A 23,101-nucleotide genomic window follows, 5' to 3' on the forward strand; every position below is an offset into this window, starting at 1 on the left:
AGACATAGACAAATGCGGTTTGCACTTTTTATCGAAGCTTTTTTAAAACCATCTGTTGACACTAGCTAGTTAGTGCAAAATTAGTCCAAATGCAAAAAATCCCAATATTCCAGAAGCTTCAATTTGGTTCCAGCAAGATGGCGCGCCGCCACACTTCAGCAGAGCCGTGCGCCAATATTTAAGTGAGGTATTTCCGGGTCGATGGATTGGACGAAGGGGTCAATTGGAGTGGCCTGCTAGGTCCCCCGACTTGACTCCTTTGGACTTCTGTTTGTGGGGTTATTTAAAGCATAGAGTGTAGGTAAATAAACCCAACAATTTAGAAGAATTGAAAAATAATTTAAGAAATGAGATTCAACGAATACTTAAAGAAATGATACGCAACGTTCTGAGAGAATTCGAATCAAGACTCGCTTACTGTCAAGAAGTTAATGGGGCTCAATTTGAACATTTAATTCAGTCTAGATTAGAATAGTTTCTTTTTGTTCAACGTTTATACAATACTTTTGATTAAATACATTAATATTTTGAATGTTTTTTAGAAATTCAACCGTAAATTTCTCAGTACCCGTTGACACTTACTAGCTAGTGTTAACAGATGGTTTTAAAAAAGCTTCGATTAAAAGTGCAAACCGCATTTGTCTATGTCTAACCGTTCGGATTTTATAACATGTCAAAAGTGCAAATATGCCGATCTTCAACTGCCAATAACTCAAAAACAAATGAAGATAGGTATAGGACACTGTACATAAAATATGTCTAGAAATTTCTGTTCTTTAAGAATACAGAATAAAAAATAGGTATTTCTATTTCAAAAATTGAAGTTGATGGTCGTAACTTATTTTTGGACCACCCTGTATACATAAAATTATAGTAAGAAAATCCGCAGTTAAAAATAAAAATCGATGTGTCCGAGCGTTTTTTTTTTGAACATACCCCTGAATTTTAAATGAATTTATTCCGGACTTTTGGCTCTCACTGTATATAATGAGCTGGATGATGTTGTTGGGGAGACCACTGTACTTTACGCTGATGATCACTCTCACATTTAGTAACGAAACCATGGAGATACTTGAAGAAAGAGCTGAGTCAGTACTTGGGTCTGTTGGTGCATACCTTCAGGGTAATAACCTGCTTTTAAATGTATGCAAAACTCAGTGCGTATGTTTTAAAAATCAAAGACATGTTAATTTTAGTTTCAATTATAATAATAGCAGAATATCATCTATTGAAAAGGTTAAATTTTTAGGTAGTAATGTAGATCAACAATTGGATTGGAAAGCGCATGTTAGGGAAGTTGTTACTGGGATAGGGTGATTTTGCTATGCCCTTAGAATTATCACAGGCAGAGTCGGTAAAAGTGCCGCAATATCTGCACTTATTCATTCTCCAATGAGGACTTATTTTTTGGGGAAACTTCGCTGAGATAGGAAGGGTGTTGTGATTTTGTTTTGTTTGTCAAAAATAATGAGGATCTTTATGGTGAATCATTTCGAACACATAATTATGATACAACAACGAGGAGTAACCTGGTTATTCAAAGTCTATTTAAGCTTAAGTAAACAAATTTATCTTCTTATTGTTAGGTCATTTATTCTCTTGTTGAAATAATTGTTCCACGCCTACGGTCTTTTGTATTTTGAAAGGAATTTAATAAATATTATTATTATTATTACATTGATTATATATTATCTAGAAAATTAATACAAGTATACTCTGTCCTTGAAACTTTTAAATAAAATGAATAAAAACTGCTAAATCCGATTTCTAAATATCTTATTATGCAGAATAAGATATTTAGAAATACTCATAGATTATACAATTTCAGGCTGGCCAGAGCATAAAGACAATTTAAAACTATCAGAGCTTAAGTCGTATTTAAATATTCACAACGAAATATATCTGCATAAAAATATTCTTTTTTATAAGAGGTACTACCGTAGTATCCAAGAAGAGCCTTTGACACCGTATATAGTTTCAACATTACCCTGAGAAATAGTGGATAGAGATTTTAAGTCTCCTACCGACTCTCGTTATCTGGGCATATTTTTCAAAAATTGGAATGCAAGCAGATGCAACAAAAACTGAACCATGATCAACGTGCTACCTGATTTACACTCAAATGATAACATATTAATTTAATGAGGTCTTCGTGATTGGAAACCAGAGGTAGTAAGTAATTTCCAAAGGTGATTATAATGACTATCATGTTCGAACCGAGCTAGGAGTGAATATAGAAGAAACCGCAAAAAAAAAATCGTTCTAAAAGGGTATACAACGCGATTTATCTTGGATTCTTGTGATGGGGCCTATGGGGTGCCACGGGCTCAAAGTGTAAAATTGGTTGGGACATTAATGGTATATCCAGCTTGTGACAACGGCGGTGATGTATGTGTGAGTATGTTTAGGGCCACCGAAGAATATTTTTTGGTTCATATTCACTATGTCGTTAATAAATCCACCGCAATATGGACTTTTTAAAAACTTCTAATTTGTGAAAAATAAATAAAATTAGGAAAATTAAAAAAAAAACTTATTTAGGGGTTATTATTTTCTTCTTGTAACAACTTAATTAGATTGTATTTTACTATTATCAGAATTGATTACATTCTTTTTTTAGCAGACAGACAAAAAGCTACCTTCGATATGGGAGCTTTGTACCATTAAAAAGCAATTTTTAAGAGCTTCCAGATAAGAGATCACAAGCAGAAGGTTGTTTGTCACCCTGTTTATAGCAAGCTTAAATTTTGCTATTCTTTACTACTTTAAATTATTAATTAACAAAAAACACACATTCTCTAATATGTGGCTTTCGAAAACCTAAAATCATATTAAAGGAATATATTTAATAACATAAATCAAAACATCAGGGGTTAGTCAGATAGCAGAATTAGGTCACATGTGGTCCATGCTATATTATCTACGCAAATTTGACCAATTTGCTTAACGTCCGTGTTTTAATCAAAACAAATTATATCTTAACCCTAAAAATAATATAACCTAATAACATAATGTAAATAAATATATTTTGTATTTCACACTGTGCAAGAATAAAATTTTCTATATAGATATATACCTAAATATATATACAAAATATATCTGACGAAAATGGCATTAACGAAAATTTAAATTGGCAACCAGCACTCGTTCAAAAATATTTGTAACTTGTAAAGTAGCTGTAAGAGTCGAGATAAAAATACCAATTTAAAATTTGACCAAAATCACAAAATTAAGATATAAGTTTGATAATGCTAGTGGTAACCTCAATAAATTTTCTGTGAATTCCCTTTAAGCCAAATTTTCATTGGATCAATAATAAGGGTGGGGGAAACAAATATGGGGAAACAAAATGAATATTCTCATATTTAAATCGCGGTACTTGTTCTACACTTCTTCTTAACCAATTTTAACGAAGGTGTCCTAATTTACAATAGACAACGAGAATAAGAACAAAACTCTCCGAAAAATTGACGAGATAGTAGTTTCAATGTCCGCCACAGATATGTCTTTTTTAATTCTCTCGGCCATATTTTCTCGTATACTGGTCGAGGTTTGTAGACGAGTTCTTTTATTCTTGCCTATAAAGAAAAATCGAGATAACGTAAGTCCGGGGACCTAGCTGGTCCAGAATATAAACGTCCTCTTCCAATATACCCGAACGAGAACTGCTGGTCAAGGAGTAATGCACCTGATTCGTAAACGCACCTGGGCATGATCCATCGCGTTGAAAATTCATAACTTTCATCTTATCGTGAGGGTCACCTTTTCTTGTACCTGTGGCATGTCATTAATTAAAAATTGAAGGTTAATTCACCATTTAGAGTTCTATCAAGGATAAAAGGGCCGGCAACAACTCTACATCATACATTCACTCTCCAACCAGGTTGATGGTAAACTTTACGCATCCAGTAATGTTGTGCAGGTTTACTGTATCATTCTCACTAGTAAATGAGACTTCATCTGTCCATAGCACTCTATCCCAAAAACGACGATTGTCCCTTATCATGTTAAGAAGCCAATGATAATAATTTAAGCAGCTGTGAAAATCTGCGTCCAGTAAAGTCTGGTGCAAAAGAATTTAATAGAGATGCATGTTAAAATCCATAAAAATCTTATGAATGGACCCAACTGAAAGTCCCTGGAAAGTTCGCGAATACTGGCATAAGGATCAACAACGTTTAAGTCTAAATTGGTTGGCCTCTGCCAGTTCCTCTAAGTCCTCTAAATAAGTAAACACGTGCTCTCTTGAAGCTTTGACTGCATTTCGAAAATACACATGTAACATATCGAATGATACTGCATTTTTACTTTAATAGCGGAAGTAAGAAGTAAATTTTCACAAGACAATAAACAAACCAAAATGACAATTACTGCTTCTGCAATGACAATGAGAGACAATATTTTTATTATTTTCCAAGGCTTCTCTCAAGGTTCAACTCAGTTAAGATTTTTTAACCTGGAAACGAATGAAGATATCGATATGCGGTTTTCGCCAAAATGTAGTAGGCTTTATAATTCGTGAAAATTTCCGATTTATTTGAGATTTTAAAAAAATTCCAAGAAAACTCTAATAGCATTGACAGCGCCACCAAATTTTTTTATATCACTGTAAAAGTCCATTAAAGGAGAGGAAAATTATCTTTTACACGACACATTATTCATTAAAATTGGTTAATAAATGTACAAGATAAAGTGATTTAAATATAACGACATTTATTTATTTCTCCCACATTTGATCCAATGAAAATTTGACTTAAACCAAATTCATAAAAAATTTACTCAACTTTCCAATGGCGTTATCAAACTTATAAGTCTGTAAGTGTAAATCCTTAACTGAACTATATTGAATATTTCAAAAAAATTGGTAAATAAATAATGAACACCTATTTATTACCATAATAAGCATATTTTGATTGCAAATAACATTTAGTCACTCGTTTAACATCTGTCAGCTACATTGCGGCTGGATAGAGTTAAATTTGCACATAAATCCTAGTATTAATTAGGATCCTCTGTTACATAGCATGGATTAAATTTAATTATTTAGGACTTATGGCAATTTGTACCTACCAACGTGAACAATTGATTGACAATGCATACTGACTTGTTAATTGTAAAAAAGCATCTACTTTGCTACTTTTATTTATTATGGCATGATCTTTCGTCTCAGATTTAAGTCTTTTTCAGATAGCTACTAAGAAAATACAAGTGATAAAATTAAAACTTACAATATACAACAAAATACGAACCTAGGATACAAAGTATCATGCAAACAAAGCAATAGTCACATAATTATTGAACTTGAAACATTTAACAACAAAGTTGAGTCTAGTCTAACAATCTAGCTTGATTTAAATTACTGTGGTCAAAATGTGTCTCATTATTTTTCTGAACAAATTGTATTTTGCTCTCAAAAGAAGAAATAATTTCAAAAATAAATCTTTCTCTCTGTGAAGTATTAGGCGGCATGCCAAAATTAGGCCCCATTAACAAAGTTCTCTATGTCAAGAATGTCAACGCTATTTGAAAGTTTGCTAATAAAAAAATCTTTGTTTTTTAACATACAGGGTATTCATTTGAAAACTTCCCACCACGGATTTATCGCAAACCACTGTTTAAAAAAAAAAACGCCGAAATACGTCAAAAGATTTGTCAAGCGGGACAAATTTCTAACTTAAAACTTCTTCACCCCCTTTCACCCTCTGCCCCCCAGGGTCATCAAATAAATAGCTTGTTTAAAAGGTCTTTCGAAGTCTTTTATTTTGACGTTTGATTTTTTTAAATCGGTCGATTCGTTTTCGAGAAAATTAGAAAAATCTTTGTTTATCTTAATTTGTTCAGATAGAAAACAAAACCATGAAAATATCAGTTTTTATTTCAATAAGTGTTCAAAATGTTGCCCGTTAGGGTTTGCCAAATCTACAATTCGTTTATAATTTAAAACGGAAACTACCAACATAAACAGCCATTCCGAAGATTAGACGTGGAAAAAACTAAATACCAACCTGAATTTTTTTTCGCATTCTTTTCATCAACACAGATATCCTGGGCGAACTGTATTTATTGTTATACCTGCTTAGTTATTTATAGTTGCTAAGGAAAATAAAGAATTTATTTTGCTGTCAGTTACATTTGTGACAGTCTTGGAATAGTAAACATTTTACTTCCAAAATAGTTTACACACTAGCCGAAAGAGTGGAAATTATTCTAATTTATGGTGCCCAAAATCAATTTGCTTGGCAAACTGCCGTCACGTTTAACGCCAGACATCCGGAGAAGATAACTTCGCATAGGTATGTTTTGGACTTTGTTACTAAGTTTACTGAAACTGGATCTGTTGCAAATAAAAAACGTGATCATCGGCGAATTTTGGATGAAGCCGCTAAGTTGAAGTTTTGGGTAATTTTGGAATAAATCCTAATACTTCATTACGTAAAATTGTTGCTGCCATTGGTATTTCATTAGGCTCTGTTCATACAGTTACCAAACTTCATAAGTTTCATCCATTCAAAATGAAAATATCGCAAGAGTTAAAGACGATTTCGATAGGCGAGTTGAGTTTTGTGAAAAAATTACTGAAGCGATTAATGATAATACTATTCATGTAAAGAATATCTGCTTCAGCGATGAATGCACATTTTATCTAAATGGATTTGTTAATAAGCATAATTATAGATATTGGAGCAATGAAAATCCTCATGCATTTGTAGAAGGGCATACCCAGTACCCTCAAAAAATTAATGTATGGGCAGGCATTTTAGGAAATAAAGTGATTGCGCCATTATTTATTAACGGAAATTTAAATGGAGACATTTATTTGGATATGTTGGAAAATACCATAAATCCGCTTATCACTAAATCCATTGAAAACCAAATCGATAATGATGGAAACCCTATACTTGATGAGGCTGAAATATATTTCCAGCAAGACGGCGCTCCTCCTTACTATATTCTTCCCGTTCGGTAATGGCTAGACGACGAGTTTCCAGATAAAGGGATAGGGCGAAGGGGGCCTATAGTTATATCTCCTGATATAACGCCGTTAGACCTTTTTCTATGAGGTCATTTGAAATCTGTCGTGTTTACTTCCCAACCTGACAGTTTGGATGAACTTCGTCAACGCATCATCGACAGCTGCCATGATATCCCACAACATGTTTTTGAAAATGTCCGTCAGGAATTTGAACATCGCCTATATCATTGTTTGGCCAAAAACGGGCAACATTTTCAACACTTATTGAAATAAAAAGTGATATTTTCATGTTTTTGTTTTCTATCTGAACAAATTAAGATAAACAAAGCTTTTTCTCATTTTCGAAAACGAATCAACCGATTAAAAAAATCAAACATCAAAATAAAAGATTTTTAAACAAGCTATTACTCGATACCCCTTGCCATTTAAAATTTTTAAGGAGTTGACCCTGGTGGGCAGAGGGTGAAAGGGGGTGAAGTCATTTTAGGTTAGAAAGTTGTCCCCCTTGACAAACCTTTTGACATATTTCGGCGCTTTTTTCTTTAAACAGTGGTTTTCGATAAATCCGTGGTGGGAAGTTTTCAAATGAACACCCCGTATATGAAAGTTTTCTGTGATCATCCAGTAGTTCCGTGAATAACATTATAAATTTAAAATCAAAAAGTAATACTTTAAAATCCTGTATGTCTTTGATATTATACAGTTTGAAATTTAAGAACTTTAGAAAAATACCCTCGTCTCGACATCGACGTAACAAATATTGATGATTCTTGACTTTCGGTTCTTGAAATTTTCATAGGGTTAAATCTATGATTCACTTTTGATGGCAAGATTTTTCAACAAATTTATGGTTGCCCTATGGGCCCTTCCTTAAGTCTTACAATTGCTGATATTGCTCCATGTGGAACAAAGAATTTTATCAACGACTGATTTCCCAATATCTATTTATTATCGATACGTAGATGATACTTTACTTCATGTACCTAAAAATAAGATTCAGGATATGTTTTATAAATCTACCCTTGTAAAAACGGCTTTCTTGAAAAATATTTCGATTTTACAAGCAAAAAGAGATTTAAGAAATAAGAAAATATTATAAACAAATAATAATATAACCAACAACAACACAGAATGGAGAAGTACGTAATTTTTTCTAAAATCAAAGATATCAGTCCTCTTATAAATAATAGTAATGTAGTTTATAAGGTTGATTGTCTTTTTTATTAGATACCTACCTGTTATATTGATAAAACACTTCAGTTACTGCACAAAAGGATCATTCAGCACAAATATTATTGAGAAAATCTAACCCATAATCATTCTGGCCTTTGTGAATATACCATAACTACAGGACATAAGTTCTACTTTAAGATTGTTACGATGCTTTATAAAAAGAGTGACCTTTACAGAAGAAACAGGTTGATCAACAGAATATCTTGGAAAATTATAGATTTATCCTTAACAATATTAAGTCACCAAAAAAGACTATTCAAAAAATAAAAGTTATATTAGTGCTCATTTCACTAAAATAAGAATTTTAAAAATCCTAAACACAAAAAATGTTTTGTGGGCCATCTAGTTGTTTCTTCTCCAAACGCAGGTTTTAAGTATTTGATTTAGAATAATATTTCTGTTAGTATAGTTTAATTTTTAAGTTTTTATTGTGGATTTTTTAAGTGAAAAGACGTATACTGAACGTTTTTTCTTCTGGATAATTGTGTGTGTTGTTAATTGTTATAAGTTTAATAATTATGTAACTGTTGCTTTGTTTGAATGATACTTTGTGCCCTAGGTTCGTAATTTTCAACCAGTTTTAATTTTATCATTTGCATTCTCTTAACAGTTATCTGAAGAAGTCTCAAATTCGAGATGCCATTATAAATAGACGTAAAGAGAAATTGAGGCTGTATTTTTGGAAACCTTTTATTTATCTACTTTGCTACTGAATATTTTAAAAATGGCAAGTTTAAAAAAATGACTATTTATATATTTATATATTATGTTATTGTTTATTTATTTAAGTACAAGTTGTGGATCGGATGCTTATAATGCCTTATCTTTCATCCTGCCAATGAAAAATTTAATAGGGAGTATGCTATTTTGATTGTAAATCATAACGGTGGTATTATGCACAACTGTGACGCTATTTCTATAAACGAACTGTAGTACTCTATATTAATGCAACTCTCTTATTAAAGAAAACTTTCCTAAATTAATTGACTGACTTTCAGGAATAAAATGAGGTTACAATTTAACTATCTCAAACTCTGAACTTAAAGCCTTTGGGAAACTCCCAAAGTTGATGTCCGTAAGTAATTAGAAAATTGATATTGTTAATGCTCAGAAAATTATATGAAGCTATTAAAAGTAAAGATTTTGCAACAAAATATTCACCGAATCATATATTGTAAGTTTTTGTTTTTTAAATTTTACATTCCACTTGATTTAGTTTTCGGTTGTTATGTTTTCACAAGAGTTGTTTAGAAACCAATTTTTGACTAAACATTTAAACTAATGAATAGGTTCTATTAACGAATTTATAAAATATCCCCAAAGGGAATTACAGACTTTAAAAACTTTAACGGGAAAAAGTTCTTTAAAGTCCTTTTTTGCGCCATTTTTTAAATATATTATGGAGGCAAGTTGCTAATTATTATTAACGTTATAATCTATATTTAATTGATGACTTTTAATTTTTTAGAAATTTGTATTGTAAATCAATATTTGAAAAAAGTTGGATTGTAAATCGATTAACCTTACATGTAATATAAAAGGCAATAAAACACTTACCCAGGCAAGTTTCGCTCAACTTCTTTCATAGCAGCGGCTTTTGCAGCTGCCTCTTCGACGATTCTTTGCTGTTGTAGCTCTCGCGCCCTTTCTGTTTTAATCAGTTCCTGAAGGCAAAATGAGTATTTAATAAAACAGAATCATTTGGAGCAGAAAGTACAAAAATGAGATTACTTAAAGACACTAAAGCTGGATGGCAAAATCGGTTGCAATAAAAAACAAAATGTGTTCTTGAAGTCTAAAAAGTCCTTTAAAAGGGGAAATTTAAAGACATTTTAAAATAATACTACCAAAAATATAAATATTTAATTAGCCCTAAAGAACTTAGTTGGCGAAAAAAAAAAAAAGAACCTGAAAACTTAAAACGTAATAAATAATTAAATCTGTACCAATACTTGACGGATTTAAAGCTGATTATTCAGAAACTAACCTTTAATGAATTTAGTAATTTAAGAACTTGAAACTAAGAAAGCATCATGGTATAATTTAATTAATTCTAAAACACTAAAACATATTTCTGAAGCAGTCACATTACATCTATTTTTTTTAATTTTATAAACCTATTTTCTCTCATTCCATCAATTTAGTATTTTTATTAAAATAAATTTTAACGTGTTCGATATGCATCTGCCATGATCTTAAGGCTTTTAGTAAAGAGTTTGTAAAGTATTATCTAATTGTAAAAAAAATATAAATAAATTTTAAATTCATATTATGTGGAAATTTCCATTTGGAACGTGAAGTTGGAAGGGTCCCACTGAACGTTAACGAACTGAACATTTTCCCTTTATATCGGTTTACATCAAAATCAACTCGAGCTGAGACGATGATTTTAAATAAGATGAAACGAAGAAGAAACTGCTTTTACTTAAATTAACCATAGAGAATGGTAGATAAATAAAATAATACAATATATTCAGGCAGATAATGATTTCTTAGGTCTATTTCGATATTATATTCAATATTTTTTTAATTACTAAATACATTCCTATTTAAAAATGCAATTTAAACAAATTTTACCTGTAAAAAAAACTTATTTATACTACAAATTTAATATAATGGAAATAAAATGAGCTTCCGATTAAGAACGTCTAATTAAAAAATCTCTATGTAACGTGTTCCTATGATGGTAAATATTTTACATTATTTGATTAAATAACCCGATCTTTGTTATTCTTAAGTTTAAAATTATAGCTAAAGATACTTTAAAATATTTTCTAAGAAAATATTGTCAATCGAGTATAAAAAGATACAGACATAATAAAAACAAATTTCAAAAGTTTGATAAACTTGAAAAAGTCTTTGCATTGTAAATATGACTACTAATTTTTTTTTTACAAAATAAGGAAATGTTATTAGAACTAAAATACATATTGTCAATGAGATTTAGATAAAATACATTTGATGGAATATGAGAGAGAAAATAGGACGATATCTAGAACCGACGCTAGCTCTCTATGATTTGTCCAACTCTCGTATGATAATCCTGAATAGGGGTACAGGTAAACCAAATATTTTTTTTAAATTAATTTATTTATAAATGAACCAAAACTAATAATTTTTACTATAAAGGTTCTTCATGTATAAAATTATGTTTAAGTGTTCAAAAATATACTATGTTATCTATCAATTTAAATAAAACTTAAAAGAGATCACCTGAGCATCAAGGGTCCTGAAATCAGCTTCGGAGGTGTGTTTTTCTTAGGTAATAATTATAATTATCATTACTATTAAATAAGGAATGCACTACATCTCTTATTCAAATCTCATCACTATATTTATGTTCTAATATTATTGTTTGTTAGTATACTTAATCAGTTAGTATTTAATCTGATAAATAATTTGTATTACTGTATTGTTCTGCTTTGGTTGTAGTTTATTCGAAAAATGTATTGGTAAGTTTTCCCAGGATGGGACAAGATATCTTATATGTGGCAAAGCAATGGAGTTATGCTTAATTTAGTTTTATTTCTTCTATTTCTGCTTAATGCTGTATATTGGGTTTTATGCTTTGAGTATGTTCTTTTACTTGTTAATATGCAATGCCTCTATACTTAATTCTTTCTTTTATTATCTTCTCTACTGTTTTAAGAATAGACTTATAACAGAGATCAATCTGCAATTCAGTTCTTTTGATAGTTAATTGTTGGTTAAAAAATAGGACTTATTTAAGCATTCTTTAATTCCTATGAAAAGTTGCCACTTTTCAACATCTGGTTTACCAGCTAAACAATTTTTCCACCATCCTGATTGATGAGATTGCTTCCTATTCCTTACAGTTACTTATTGGGCTCGCTTTTCCTTTGAATTTTGTTGTATCTAGTTTTTTTCTTTTAACTATCATGTTTTTGGTTTTACATCTCTTCTTTGTTTACTAAAGTCTCTTCTTTATTATGTACATCACCTTATGATCTGTAATATAGTAAGTACTAAGTAATATAATACCTAATGTGTGTAATATCCCAGAATATGTCCTTATTGCTAATTATATGATCGATTATGCTTAAAAAGTTTGAAGTTACTTGGTTACTGGAAGTCCTGCTATTTTTATGTATTAACGACGTTCTATATTCATCTAATTTCGCAGCCTTCATATGTTTAAATACGTAATGTTAAATGTAACGTTTGAATCTATTTTAATGACTTTTCCTATGATTGTGGGGTTTGTTCTATCTAAAAACGAATTCTGATTAAGAAGTCTTCAGCGTTTCTTGAAATGAATTCATCTATTATAATCTATTTTTACAGAATAAAGCAGAAAAATTGTAGTTTTCTTATATTCTCTAACCTTTTTGAAAGGAGTTGTTATAGGTTAAATTGTCGTTAATAAATATGCGTTCATTTTCCCACACTCACGAACTTTTTTAAAATCCTCTTTAAAATCTTTGATTTTTTTAAAATTTTTTCTGTTGCCCGTCAGTCCAATCAGTATGTCTTTTTTTGTGATATCTAAAGCATTACGTTATTTCTTCCTTCGTCTACCTTCATTGATATTATGACTCTCTCAATTGCTCTTTTCTGATCATCTTTTTGTTCTTCGCATAGAAATATGATAAAGGTAGAATGTGCATAGACCACAGCGCATCCAATTTTATGCGAATATATAGGACGACACCATTTGTATGGTCTCCTGTTACAGCTGATCAGCTGTTTTTGGCAATTAATTTTGTTTTGAATTAAAGCAGGTTATTTATTTTGTTCTTTCTGCTTGTAAATCAAAATTTCAATATTTTCAATATTTGTTTTATATTTAGTGCATGTTAGTTTTTTATATTTATATAGGACATAATTCATACCCCAAGTGAGGTTTAATATATATTGCCATGTAAATTAGTATGCATTTCATTCTTAAAACTAGTCTAGATTTAACTAATAGTTCCTGTTTTCTTTACGTTTTAAATGAAAAACTGTCGTGTTATAGACAAATTAGACCAAAATAGACAAATTATGTAGCTTTCTGCACTTTTTATCATTTTTGAATAGGTTAATTATAATTAAACGAACTTTCCAATCAATAACTTTACCTCTACTCAATTTTGCAGGTTAAACCAACATCAGTAGGTACTCCAAGTATGCATCTGTATAACACGAACTTAAAAATATACCTGGACTGCCAATTCAATGAAAAGTAAATGACCACTACTAGGGGGCTGCCATTTTGCATGATTGTGTCTTTTGATGTTGGTCACTCTGATAAATTTTAGTGTGCCAATTGTAGGGAAACAAAATAATTAAAGTTTTTGAGAGCTTTACAAAAATATAAAATAGAAAGTTACATATAGGTAAGAATTTAAGATAGTTGCGTTAGATCTGTGATTTTTCTTGGACTTCTTTACGAATTTCGTTAAAATTTATGAAAGAAAGTAATCCTCACGTAAAATGGGACAAAGTTTCGATCAACTTGGAATAGATGCATGCATTATAAAATATTTGTTTTATTATTCTGATAATCTTGAATCTGATAAATCTAAACTTAAACTTGAATCTTATAAATCCTAATACCATGAAATCTTCATTAAAATTTTTGCTTGTATTTAGTTAACAAGTTCAGGTAAAAACACTTTTATTTTCTTTCTATTTTTACTATTACGACTTTTACTTTCCTTCTATGTACAGTGTTTCCACATTAATAGGTACAACCATCTATAAAAATCAAAATATAGATGATTTTATGAGGGTTTGTAATTAGCAATAATTCGGTTTTGAGAAACAGTGAACCAAATACGTTTAAATAAGTATGGTGATACATTATCCACGTATTAAATAAGGAGGAAGCAATATCGCCTGTGCAGACGATATACCCAAGTGTCGTTTACAAATCGCCAAAAATTAGGCAATTCGCTATACTCACACGTCAAACGTCAGCGTCGTCAACTTATTTAATCTATTTTTTGTTGGCAACACTAACAATGTTCAGAGTTACCAACATCAAAAGTACACAACCACTATGAAAATGTCCGCCACCAGGCAGTGTTCATTTTTGGGTATCGTGGCCATATGCATTAGTAGTCCAGGTATATTTATAAAGTTCGCGGTAACTAAAAAAAAATTCTGCTGTGCTATCGCAGGGCCAGGGCCGACTTGGATTTGGGTCCACGTAAAGAATTTTATTATCAACGTTTTTGACATATTTGATATTATAAATATCATTCGAAGTGTTTATCAACTTTCAAAATCTATACTAGAGGTAACACTTAAGTAATGTTTATAGCATACTAATACGAGTTACTTTTTGGTACTGTGAAATAAAGGCTACTACATTCATTTCTTACTAATTGATGAAATAATAGTTAAGGTATTAAGATATAGTAGTTATTATAGTAGGTATAAAAATGCTTGCCATTTCGAGAAAATTAAGAAAACCCAATAGTTTAATTGCCTTTTTGTTATACTTAATAAAAAAACTTTTGTATTTAACTCCATATTTGTTTAAAACAAAGTTCTCAGATCTAGAACTTGCCTCTGGTATTTCACTATTTTCCCAAATGTGCCAGGTTATTTCTTGATCATTCAAGCATACATGCTTTCAGAATAGTAAATATTTTTATTTTATTGTTGTCGCAACGTCAAGAGGTAGTTTTGATTCTGGTTTTCATGGAAGACTGATAAAAAAAATAAAAACCAAAAAAATAATAAAATTAAACTTGTCAAATTTAAATTTAGAAACGCACAACACATGGAATATTATCATAAAAAAAGAAGAAGAAAACCATACAAATGGCGGCCATGTTCATTAGACAATCGGCGCAGGCCTTGGCCCATTCTATCGTTTCACTATATCTATGGTTCTTTGCTCACAGTGAACCAACAAGATCACTGTAGATCGCAAGTTGCAATATAGTTCGCTGGTCTGCGGTATGGTATCCGTTGGTCGTATATCTACAAATTTTAGTGCATCGTTTACTCTCCTTTTTTTACAAAATTTCTACCAAATTCAGTAGCGCCATGGATAAAAAATGAGTTTCATTATTTGACCTGGATATTCAGGGCCAGCCCAAACCATCAAAGTTCTGCCTTGGTAACTGTCAACTTCTTGAATGGTTTTCAAGCCAGCATTGTCAGATATTCGCCACACTCAGCCTTCCTGAGTCAGGATGTAAACCACACCTTGATCGGTAATAAGAATGCAAGCCCATGCAAGCTCTTTTGATGTTCTTTAGCCCACCCTAATTTCCTTACCCGATTTTTATTGGGTAGTACTCCAGCTCTAACGGGACGTATGGCGTTAAAGTTTTTTTTCATGTAACCTATTCTTTATTGTGTGACCAATGACACTAATGCCATGAACATTTTTAGGCTCACTTTTGCTGCAGCTAGTTGGCAATAACATTAAGGTTTCATAATGCCTTAAGGTGAATAAACCTATTATGCATAGCTTCTATTGTTCTTCTTCGACCAGCATGTTTTTCTCACATCACCAGTCAGATCTCTGCCACAATCTTGCTAGCTCCTAGTAGAATTTACAGCTTTTATCGCGATATTTTATACCACCCTGTATCATATCAACAGTTGTTAACTGTTTTATGATCAAGATGTGGCCTTTGCATATTGATTATGTTGCACGGAATTAAAGCAAATTCTCACTTCAAGGACAAGATAATATGATGGATGTGATAAATTATGTTTAAAGAAATGTTCAAGAAATAATAAACTTAAATAATAATTTTATCTTCGAAACAAATTTTTTCGTCTAAAAATAAAACGGCTTTTTTCCTCGTCTCCTAGACCAAGATTTTTGATGTGTGTATATAAACATATTCTAAAGGTTATTGTTGTTGTTCTGTCTTGCTACTTAACCACTTGAAGCGACTATACAGGGTGTCCGCTAATTAATGGTACATGGAAAAACCACAGACTCTTAATGTAAAAATATTACGATTTAACTATATTTACCTATATCCAAAAGTTGATATTAACTGAGATACAGGGTGTTAAACTTATTTTTTGTTTTTCCCCAATAACTTTAACAAAAGTTAACTTTTTTTCACAAAAATTTGTAGTTAGGGGTTTTTTAGGTCGAGAAATTCATTTTTTTTAACAAATTGAGTGTAAAATGTAAGGGACATGTCTGCGACATCTTTTTCTCTTTCATAAGGTCATAACTTTTTTGTTTTTTAAGTTAAATCGTAATATTTTTATATCAGGAGTCTGTGGTTTTTCCATGTACCATTAATTAGTGGACACCCTGTATAACACAATATGGTTATTTAAAGCAGGATACTGTAAAAATTCATCCTCCAGAAAAATTGACACTGTTGGCACCGATCTTTTGTGGGGATTTATTAGCACTAAGCTAATAAATATTTAAATATTTTGGTGGATATAGTACTTTGATAATCCCCCTTTCCATAAAGTGCACTTTTACTACCCTTATCATTAGATAAGCATCATTATCTAAATTTTTAATAGCTTCTGCCAACGAGACTTCTTGCTCTAGACTTTTTCTTTTCAAGACCAAAATAAAAAACTTAAGCTTAGAAGTATATATAAATTACGTTTTGTATTTTCAAATATAAACTAAAAAAAATATCTCTTTTCAAAACCCATTTTTCGAAAAGAAAACGTATTACACAAGTAAACAATGAATCTACTATTATTACTTCCTTATTTCATTAAAAAATAAAATAAACGAAAGGGCGAGGCGGTAAAGAAAACTTAAGAAAACAATCAAAAAAGTTCTAGAAACGAATAAATTGTTTCGGTATTACGAAATATAATTGCGCATCCACAAGTAGATCTTCTTTTTCGGGATTCAAGCCAATATGTGAAACTCAACAATTATGAAAAGGATGGGGTTTATGTTAGTAACGGTTGAAAGAGAATGACAACGATGCTTAATACCTGTTTTTCGGAAATCCATTTTCTGCTATTGAAAGGGGCTTAATGTTTAATGTGCTTTAAAAGTTTATTCTTTTATTATTTTCTATAATGATTAATCTAAAATCCATATTTGCACCAAATTTTCTCTGATACGTTGAGATAATTATATATTACTCTTCGTGATAATGTTATGTCATAATGTCTCGTAAATTTTGCTTCATTCTTTTTACTATATACAAATAAAAATTAGTATTCATATTTTAAAGTGTTTAAGTTTTCGACATTTTTATATTAAACCAAACCTTTAAGCCGTCTTATTTCGAGTTTGCTTTGATGTAATCTTTCCTAAGTTTGTCCTTTGTACTCCTACATTTCTGAATTTTCGATCGTGCTGTAAGCTTACTAGCTTGGCATTTCACAACTCCCTATAAAATGATTTTGACTCTGGACATGATTTACCCGAAGTGAATTTTTTCATTAAATCCATACCAACGATTTTGTATTTGTCATGTGAACCAATTATAAGAAGGGAAATCTGTTGGCTCATGAATGTTTAGCATATATCTCAACGTGAACAATATGATCAATTCTGGGCTTTTGTTGTATTGAACTTGTTGAATACTATCGTGACAGAAATGCAGTATATTGTTTGGCTTCCCCATAAGGAAGAGGATTAAATAACTATTGCCTAAATAGTCCTATGGTTTGAACTTTTTTGATGTGATATTCAAATCATGGCGGTTTTAATCTTCCCTCTTAGATGTTAGCATCTAACATCCTTAGCAAAACTTGTATAGAGAGTAAAATAGAGAGTTTTGGTTAGTGGTAAAACTATCTCGTCATTTAACTATTGTCTTAAAATTGTATCTGTTACAATAATATTATGCATGTTTAAATATTCAGTATTACTTTTTCTTGACTTTTTATTTGCATCTTTTCACCCAGGGATGTATGTTCAGAACTTTATTCTAAATTAGACATTAAATACAAGATACTTAAAAAAAAAACTTAATCTTAATAATGTTACAACCTAATTATGCTGATTATAGGAAAACTCGTTTAAAAAAGTTATTCCAAAATATTATACTAATTTTTGTGATATGGATTAAATTTATTAATACATTTTGTCTCTAATAGCATTAACTCAATCAATATAGAGCGTACAAAAAATAAATATAATAATTTTAAAGAAATTTTCTAGCGGAGCTTGAGAGGCGAGAGAGAGCTAGCTAAAATGTAAGAAGTGGCTAATTGACCATACATACCTAGATTTCACTTTTACTTATTTCACTTATTTACCTTATTTTCACTTTTTTACGAATATTTTATTATTTAAATTTTTTTTTTCTGTTGCATATTAATGCCTGGGCCATTCGAAACAAAGTAAAAAATTTGTGCAGTGGTATATACATATATAATGCTATTCAAGTAACTATTAAGCATCATAACTCTTGACATAAACCGTTTATTCTGCATTTTATTAATATTAAATTTACCTTTAAATGATTGAATTGCCCGACCTGAGATGGAGGGAAGAAGCCGTGCACAGTATGACCTCCCCCAGGTAACCTAAATGATCCTGGTCTTCTTCTGGGTGCTAGTTGTGCCTCATAGTGTAGATAGGACATTAGATGCTCTGGATTAATTTTGCCGCTTCTTAAAGCATTGGGGCCATAAGCTACTTTACCAAAGGCTATTGGAAAACGCCGTCTGAAAAAATTGAATTTTAATCACAACTTTAAAAAAAAACGTAAATTTTTATAAATCTTCTTAGACTGCCATGATTATCCATAGGTTTTTAAAGGGACAAAACGGAATTAAAAATATTAATAATTGTTCCAAATTAACGAAATCTTTTTAAAAAATAATGTAGTGTTAAGTTCAGTACCACTACAGAAAACGTATGTACTATGTATCTAATATTAAGCACTATAATATAATGTACCTTTTTTTCATATACAAAATACTCCATCGAAAACGTACCGCAAGACATTACAAGGTTTGACACAGAAAATATAGCAAAACCTTTAACCTCATTAGAATTCACCGATAGTAACTAAAATTCTTTGTCATTAAAAATAAGTCGCTTAAAAATATTTTTTGAGTATGGCTTAAGTTATCGAGATTAACTGAGACATGGAGCTTTTGGCAATGCAAAGACCGATTCGATATGTAGGTGCTCTATAGTGTCGGAGTATCAGTTTTGTTGATCGGTTACAGTGGGTCAGATTAGTCAGATCCGGTTTGCGAGAAAGGATTACCAGATTCTAAGAGACTACCGCATCTGATGAAAACCAAAGTAAGTGGCGGCCATAGAATAATACTCAAAAAACTGAAACATCTTAAATAGGTCATCAGAACTATTAGCTCTCCAATCTACCGGGCGGAAACTACTCCTAAAAATGAGTATCATGCAAATCAAATCTCTCTTAGAAGAAAACTAAATTGGACAAGGAACAGCTAGTGTAAAAAAACGAAATATATTGACACCGAGTCCTTATACCGGATATGATTGGATTCATCACAGGTCGATGTAAATTTAACCTGGAGCTATGAAGAATGGTGCAAACTCTCTGTGATGCAATCAAGGTGCAGCAGAAGAAACGGCTTACCATTTTATAGGAGAGTGAGAAAGGTGGGCTAGGTTGTTCTCTTCTTGTCTCTCTCTGTTCTCTTTTATTGAAAGGATTGCCTATTACATTAATTAATGGTCGACTAACTTTATTAAATAATATAATAAGTTAATGAAAATAATATAAGTAAATTGATATCCTGATTTTATTAACCGTGTCCTAATCTAATGAAAGAAAATCGGTATTAGGCATAAAATGAAAAAGCATAAAAGCGCGAAAAATAAAGCAAAGTTTATTGAGTTCTAATTCAAAGTTTATTGAGTTCTAATTTTAGGCCCCTATCTTCAAACTTTACGGCACTTTAACGATGTTAAAGTTTTCCACTTTAATGTTTAATGCCATAGCATTTCTTAATTGGCTGTTACTAATCAAATTTCCAAAGAACTGTTCGAGAAGCACAACTGGCGCAAAGCAATTTCCGTATGAAATATTTTATGGAACATCTAAGTACAAGCCTTTCATATAGCACTTATTAAAGAAATAATCATTAAGTAAAAGCGATTTATGATAGCGTATAGTGGATTCTGCCGATTATATAATTTAATTGCTAAAATATATGTTGTTAAGGATTAAAGATCTCATTTTTAAAAATAGGCTTAAATTTCATAATTTTTTAAAAACATTTGTGCAAAAACAATTTAGAAACTACTCTCAGCTTTTCAATGTTGCATAACAAGTTTTTAGACATTTGTACCAATAATGTAAAGAAGGACATGAACTAGTATCAAAAGCATGAAAACTAAACCTCTTGTAGGAAACCAAAAAAAAAGAACATTTAGAAAAAAAACTGGCTCTTGTTTGTGATTCTTTGTATGTATTTTAAATTATATGTAGCTGTATTAAGATTTAATACCGTGCAAAGAATCCTTAACGAGGAAAGGGTCCTTTGTTGTATCTTAGATATCTCGAATAAGTGGATGTTTTCCTTAATGTGGGGGATATGCGATGCGGTCTGAAATCTGTATAATATTGGTAAACAAAACGTTAGAAGTATTTATGGAAATAAATAGAAATGCCAGAGAGAGCAGTACAGGCATATTAGGTTTAAAACATAACATTACTAAGATTTATAAATCTGTAAATAAACATATATTTTAAGATATAATTTAAAATAAATATATTATTAATATGTTAATGTTATTTTATATTTTGATATATTTTTCTAGTTATCGTTTTTTTTAAATACAATTTAAGAAACTTTGAAATGTTGCCTATAAACTTCCCCGAATTCGAGCTTTCTAAAAGATACCGTTAAAAATCTAGGATAAAACAAATCAAACCAATAATGACACATATTTGTGAAAACACATTAATGAAAATACGTGATTTTCTTCCCAAGTAACTAATATTTCTGATCAACAGAAATTCGTGTATTGAGATAGACAACTCTCTATATATTACACTATGTATCTTTTTTGGATAGTAAATAAATGCGAGAAAATATAAACAAAAAAAAAAGCAATTTGCTTTATAGCAATATATTTATGTAATAATGTCAAATATGGTGCCCTTGTTTTTTTTATTGTATTAGTTGTCAGGAAAGAAATAAAGTTGATTCAGTTGAAAAATTATATTTTGTAAATTAATTTTAAATAGCATTACTAGCAAATTTGAAGAGCGAAAGAGGCGATCTAAGAACATCATGCTGTACAATGTGACTGAGTCGACATCTGAGGATACTAGAGAGAGAGTGGCGTTTGATGCGAACAAAGTTAGAAGCTTGCTTCAGAACGTGGTGGAGGACAGATCAGAGGATCAAATTAGTAAAGTTTTTCGTGTTGGGAAGAGGGGTACAGGAGTGAGACCTATCAAGGCTGTTCTTACTAATGAACAAGTGGCATTGAAGATTTTGAGGAGCAAAGTGTATAGTGACACTGGTGTTAAATTAGGTCCTGATCAGCTTACTCTTTCGAATCGCCTTAATAATGGAGAACAAAATCTGGGAATCAAGTACATTAGAGGAGTGCCCAAGATCGTGCCGTTGAAAAATGTGAGGTCTTAAGATGGTGATAACAACTCAAAAAACGATTAAGCCTCTACTGCCAAAATGTTGGTGGTATGCGCACTAAAATTGAACATTTTCATCACGGAGTGCAGCTGTCCGACTATTCTGTCATAATCCTAGTTGAGACTTAGTTGAATGAGGATATCTCTGACAGTGAAATCCGTGTGCCTGGGTATACCATCTACCGCACTGACCGTAGCCTGGAATCAAGTACAAAGATTAGAGGTGGTGGGGTGCTTATAGCAGTTAGTAATAAATTTAGTTCTAGAAAAATTGCTACTCCTTACATCTCAGTGGAGCAAGTATATGTAGAAGTAAATATTTGCAAGAAGTCATTTGTTTTTGGATTTGTTTCAGTGGAGCAAGTATATGTAGAAGTAAATATTTGCAAGAAGTCATTTGTTTTTGGTAGAGTTCCACCAAATGCTACCCGCGATAAGTACGAGTTACATGGGATGTCAGTTCATGAAATCTGTGAAAGCTACCAACAATCATCGGTGCTGGTGTTCGGTGATTACAACCTACCTGAGGCGGTTTGGTGAAATGGTGTTGATGGGGTTTGTGTAGCTTGCAACGAACACTATCTAGCCCGAGTATTAGCTGAAATGTTTTCTTATCATAATATGTTTCAATGCAATAATGTACCAAATAACAGAAACACATTTTTAGATTTAGTATTTTCGGATTTGCATAATGTTAATATTTCAGCTGTTGTTGACTGCATTTTTAGTAATAGTTTGCACCACGTTTCTTATCATATTAATATTCAAACTGACTCATCTTCACCAATGCTTGATGAATTTTATATCGATTTTCGGAATGCCGACTTTGGGGCTATTAACTTTCATTTGGGGGCTATTGATTGGAGTATGAATTTTGATGGGTTGACTGTTGATGGTGCTGCGGGTAAGTTAAATGATATTTTATAGGATTGCCTTCATTTGTATGTTCCTAAAAAGAGACTAAAGTCTTCATCTTTTCCTTAATGGTTTAGTCCTTTACTTAAAGACTTAATTTGTAAAAAGAAGGCTGCACACAGGAAATATACATCTACTTCCTCACCTGACTCTTATGCTCATTTTTCGACCCTTAGATCTCGATGTAAAGTAAAACACGATCGTTGCTTTAGTGAATATATTGGTAAAGTAGAGAGGTCAGTGGTGGATGATAGTCGTTACTTTTGGAGGTTTGTCAATGACAAAAGAAAGAGCAATGCATTTCTAAATTCGATGTTTTTGGGTCAGGAAATGGCAGAGTCTAGAGAAGCAATTACTGACTTGTTTGCAAAGTTTTTTGCTACAGTTTACGACAACTCTACTTATCCCGTTCCTGATTCTCTTGAATTTGGTTCCCAGAATATTATTGTTGGACGCTTCACTC

General features: G+C 31.3%; 1 protein-coding gene across 1 annotated transcript in view; it reads right to left on the bottom strand.

Annotated features, from left to right (window-relative positions):
• LOC126748940 (uncharacterized) overlaps positions 1 to 23,101 on the bottom strand; it is a 104,742-nt gene that overhangs the window by 39,017 nt on the left and 42,624 nt on the right. Inside the window, exons 4-5 of the mRNA XM_050458492.1 lie at positions 18,580 to 18,793; positions 9,764 to 9,870 (exon numbers count right to left, since the gene is read on the bottom strand). Coding sequence (XP_050314449.1) covers positions 9,764 to 9,870; positions 18,580 to 18,793 — 321 coding nt within the window. The remainder of the gene's footprint in view (positions 1 to 9,763; positions 9,871 to 18,579; positions 18,794 to 23,101) is intronic.

The sequence above is a fragment of the Anthonomus grandis genome, chromosome 22 (assembly GCF_022605725.1).
Source record: "Anthonomus grandis grandis chromosome 22, icAntGran1.3, whole genome shotgun sequence".
Classification (NCBI taxonomy): domain Eukaryota; kingdom Metazoa; phylum Arthropoda; class Insecta; order Coleoptera; family Curculionidae; genus Anthonomus; species Anthonomus grandis.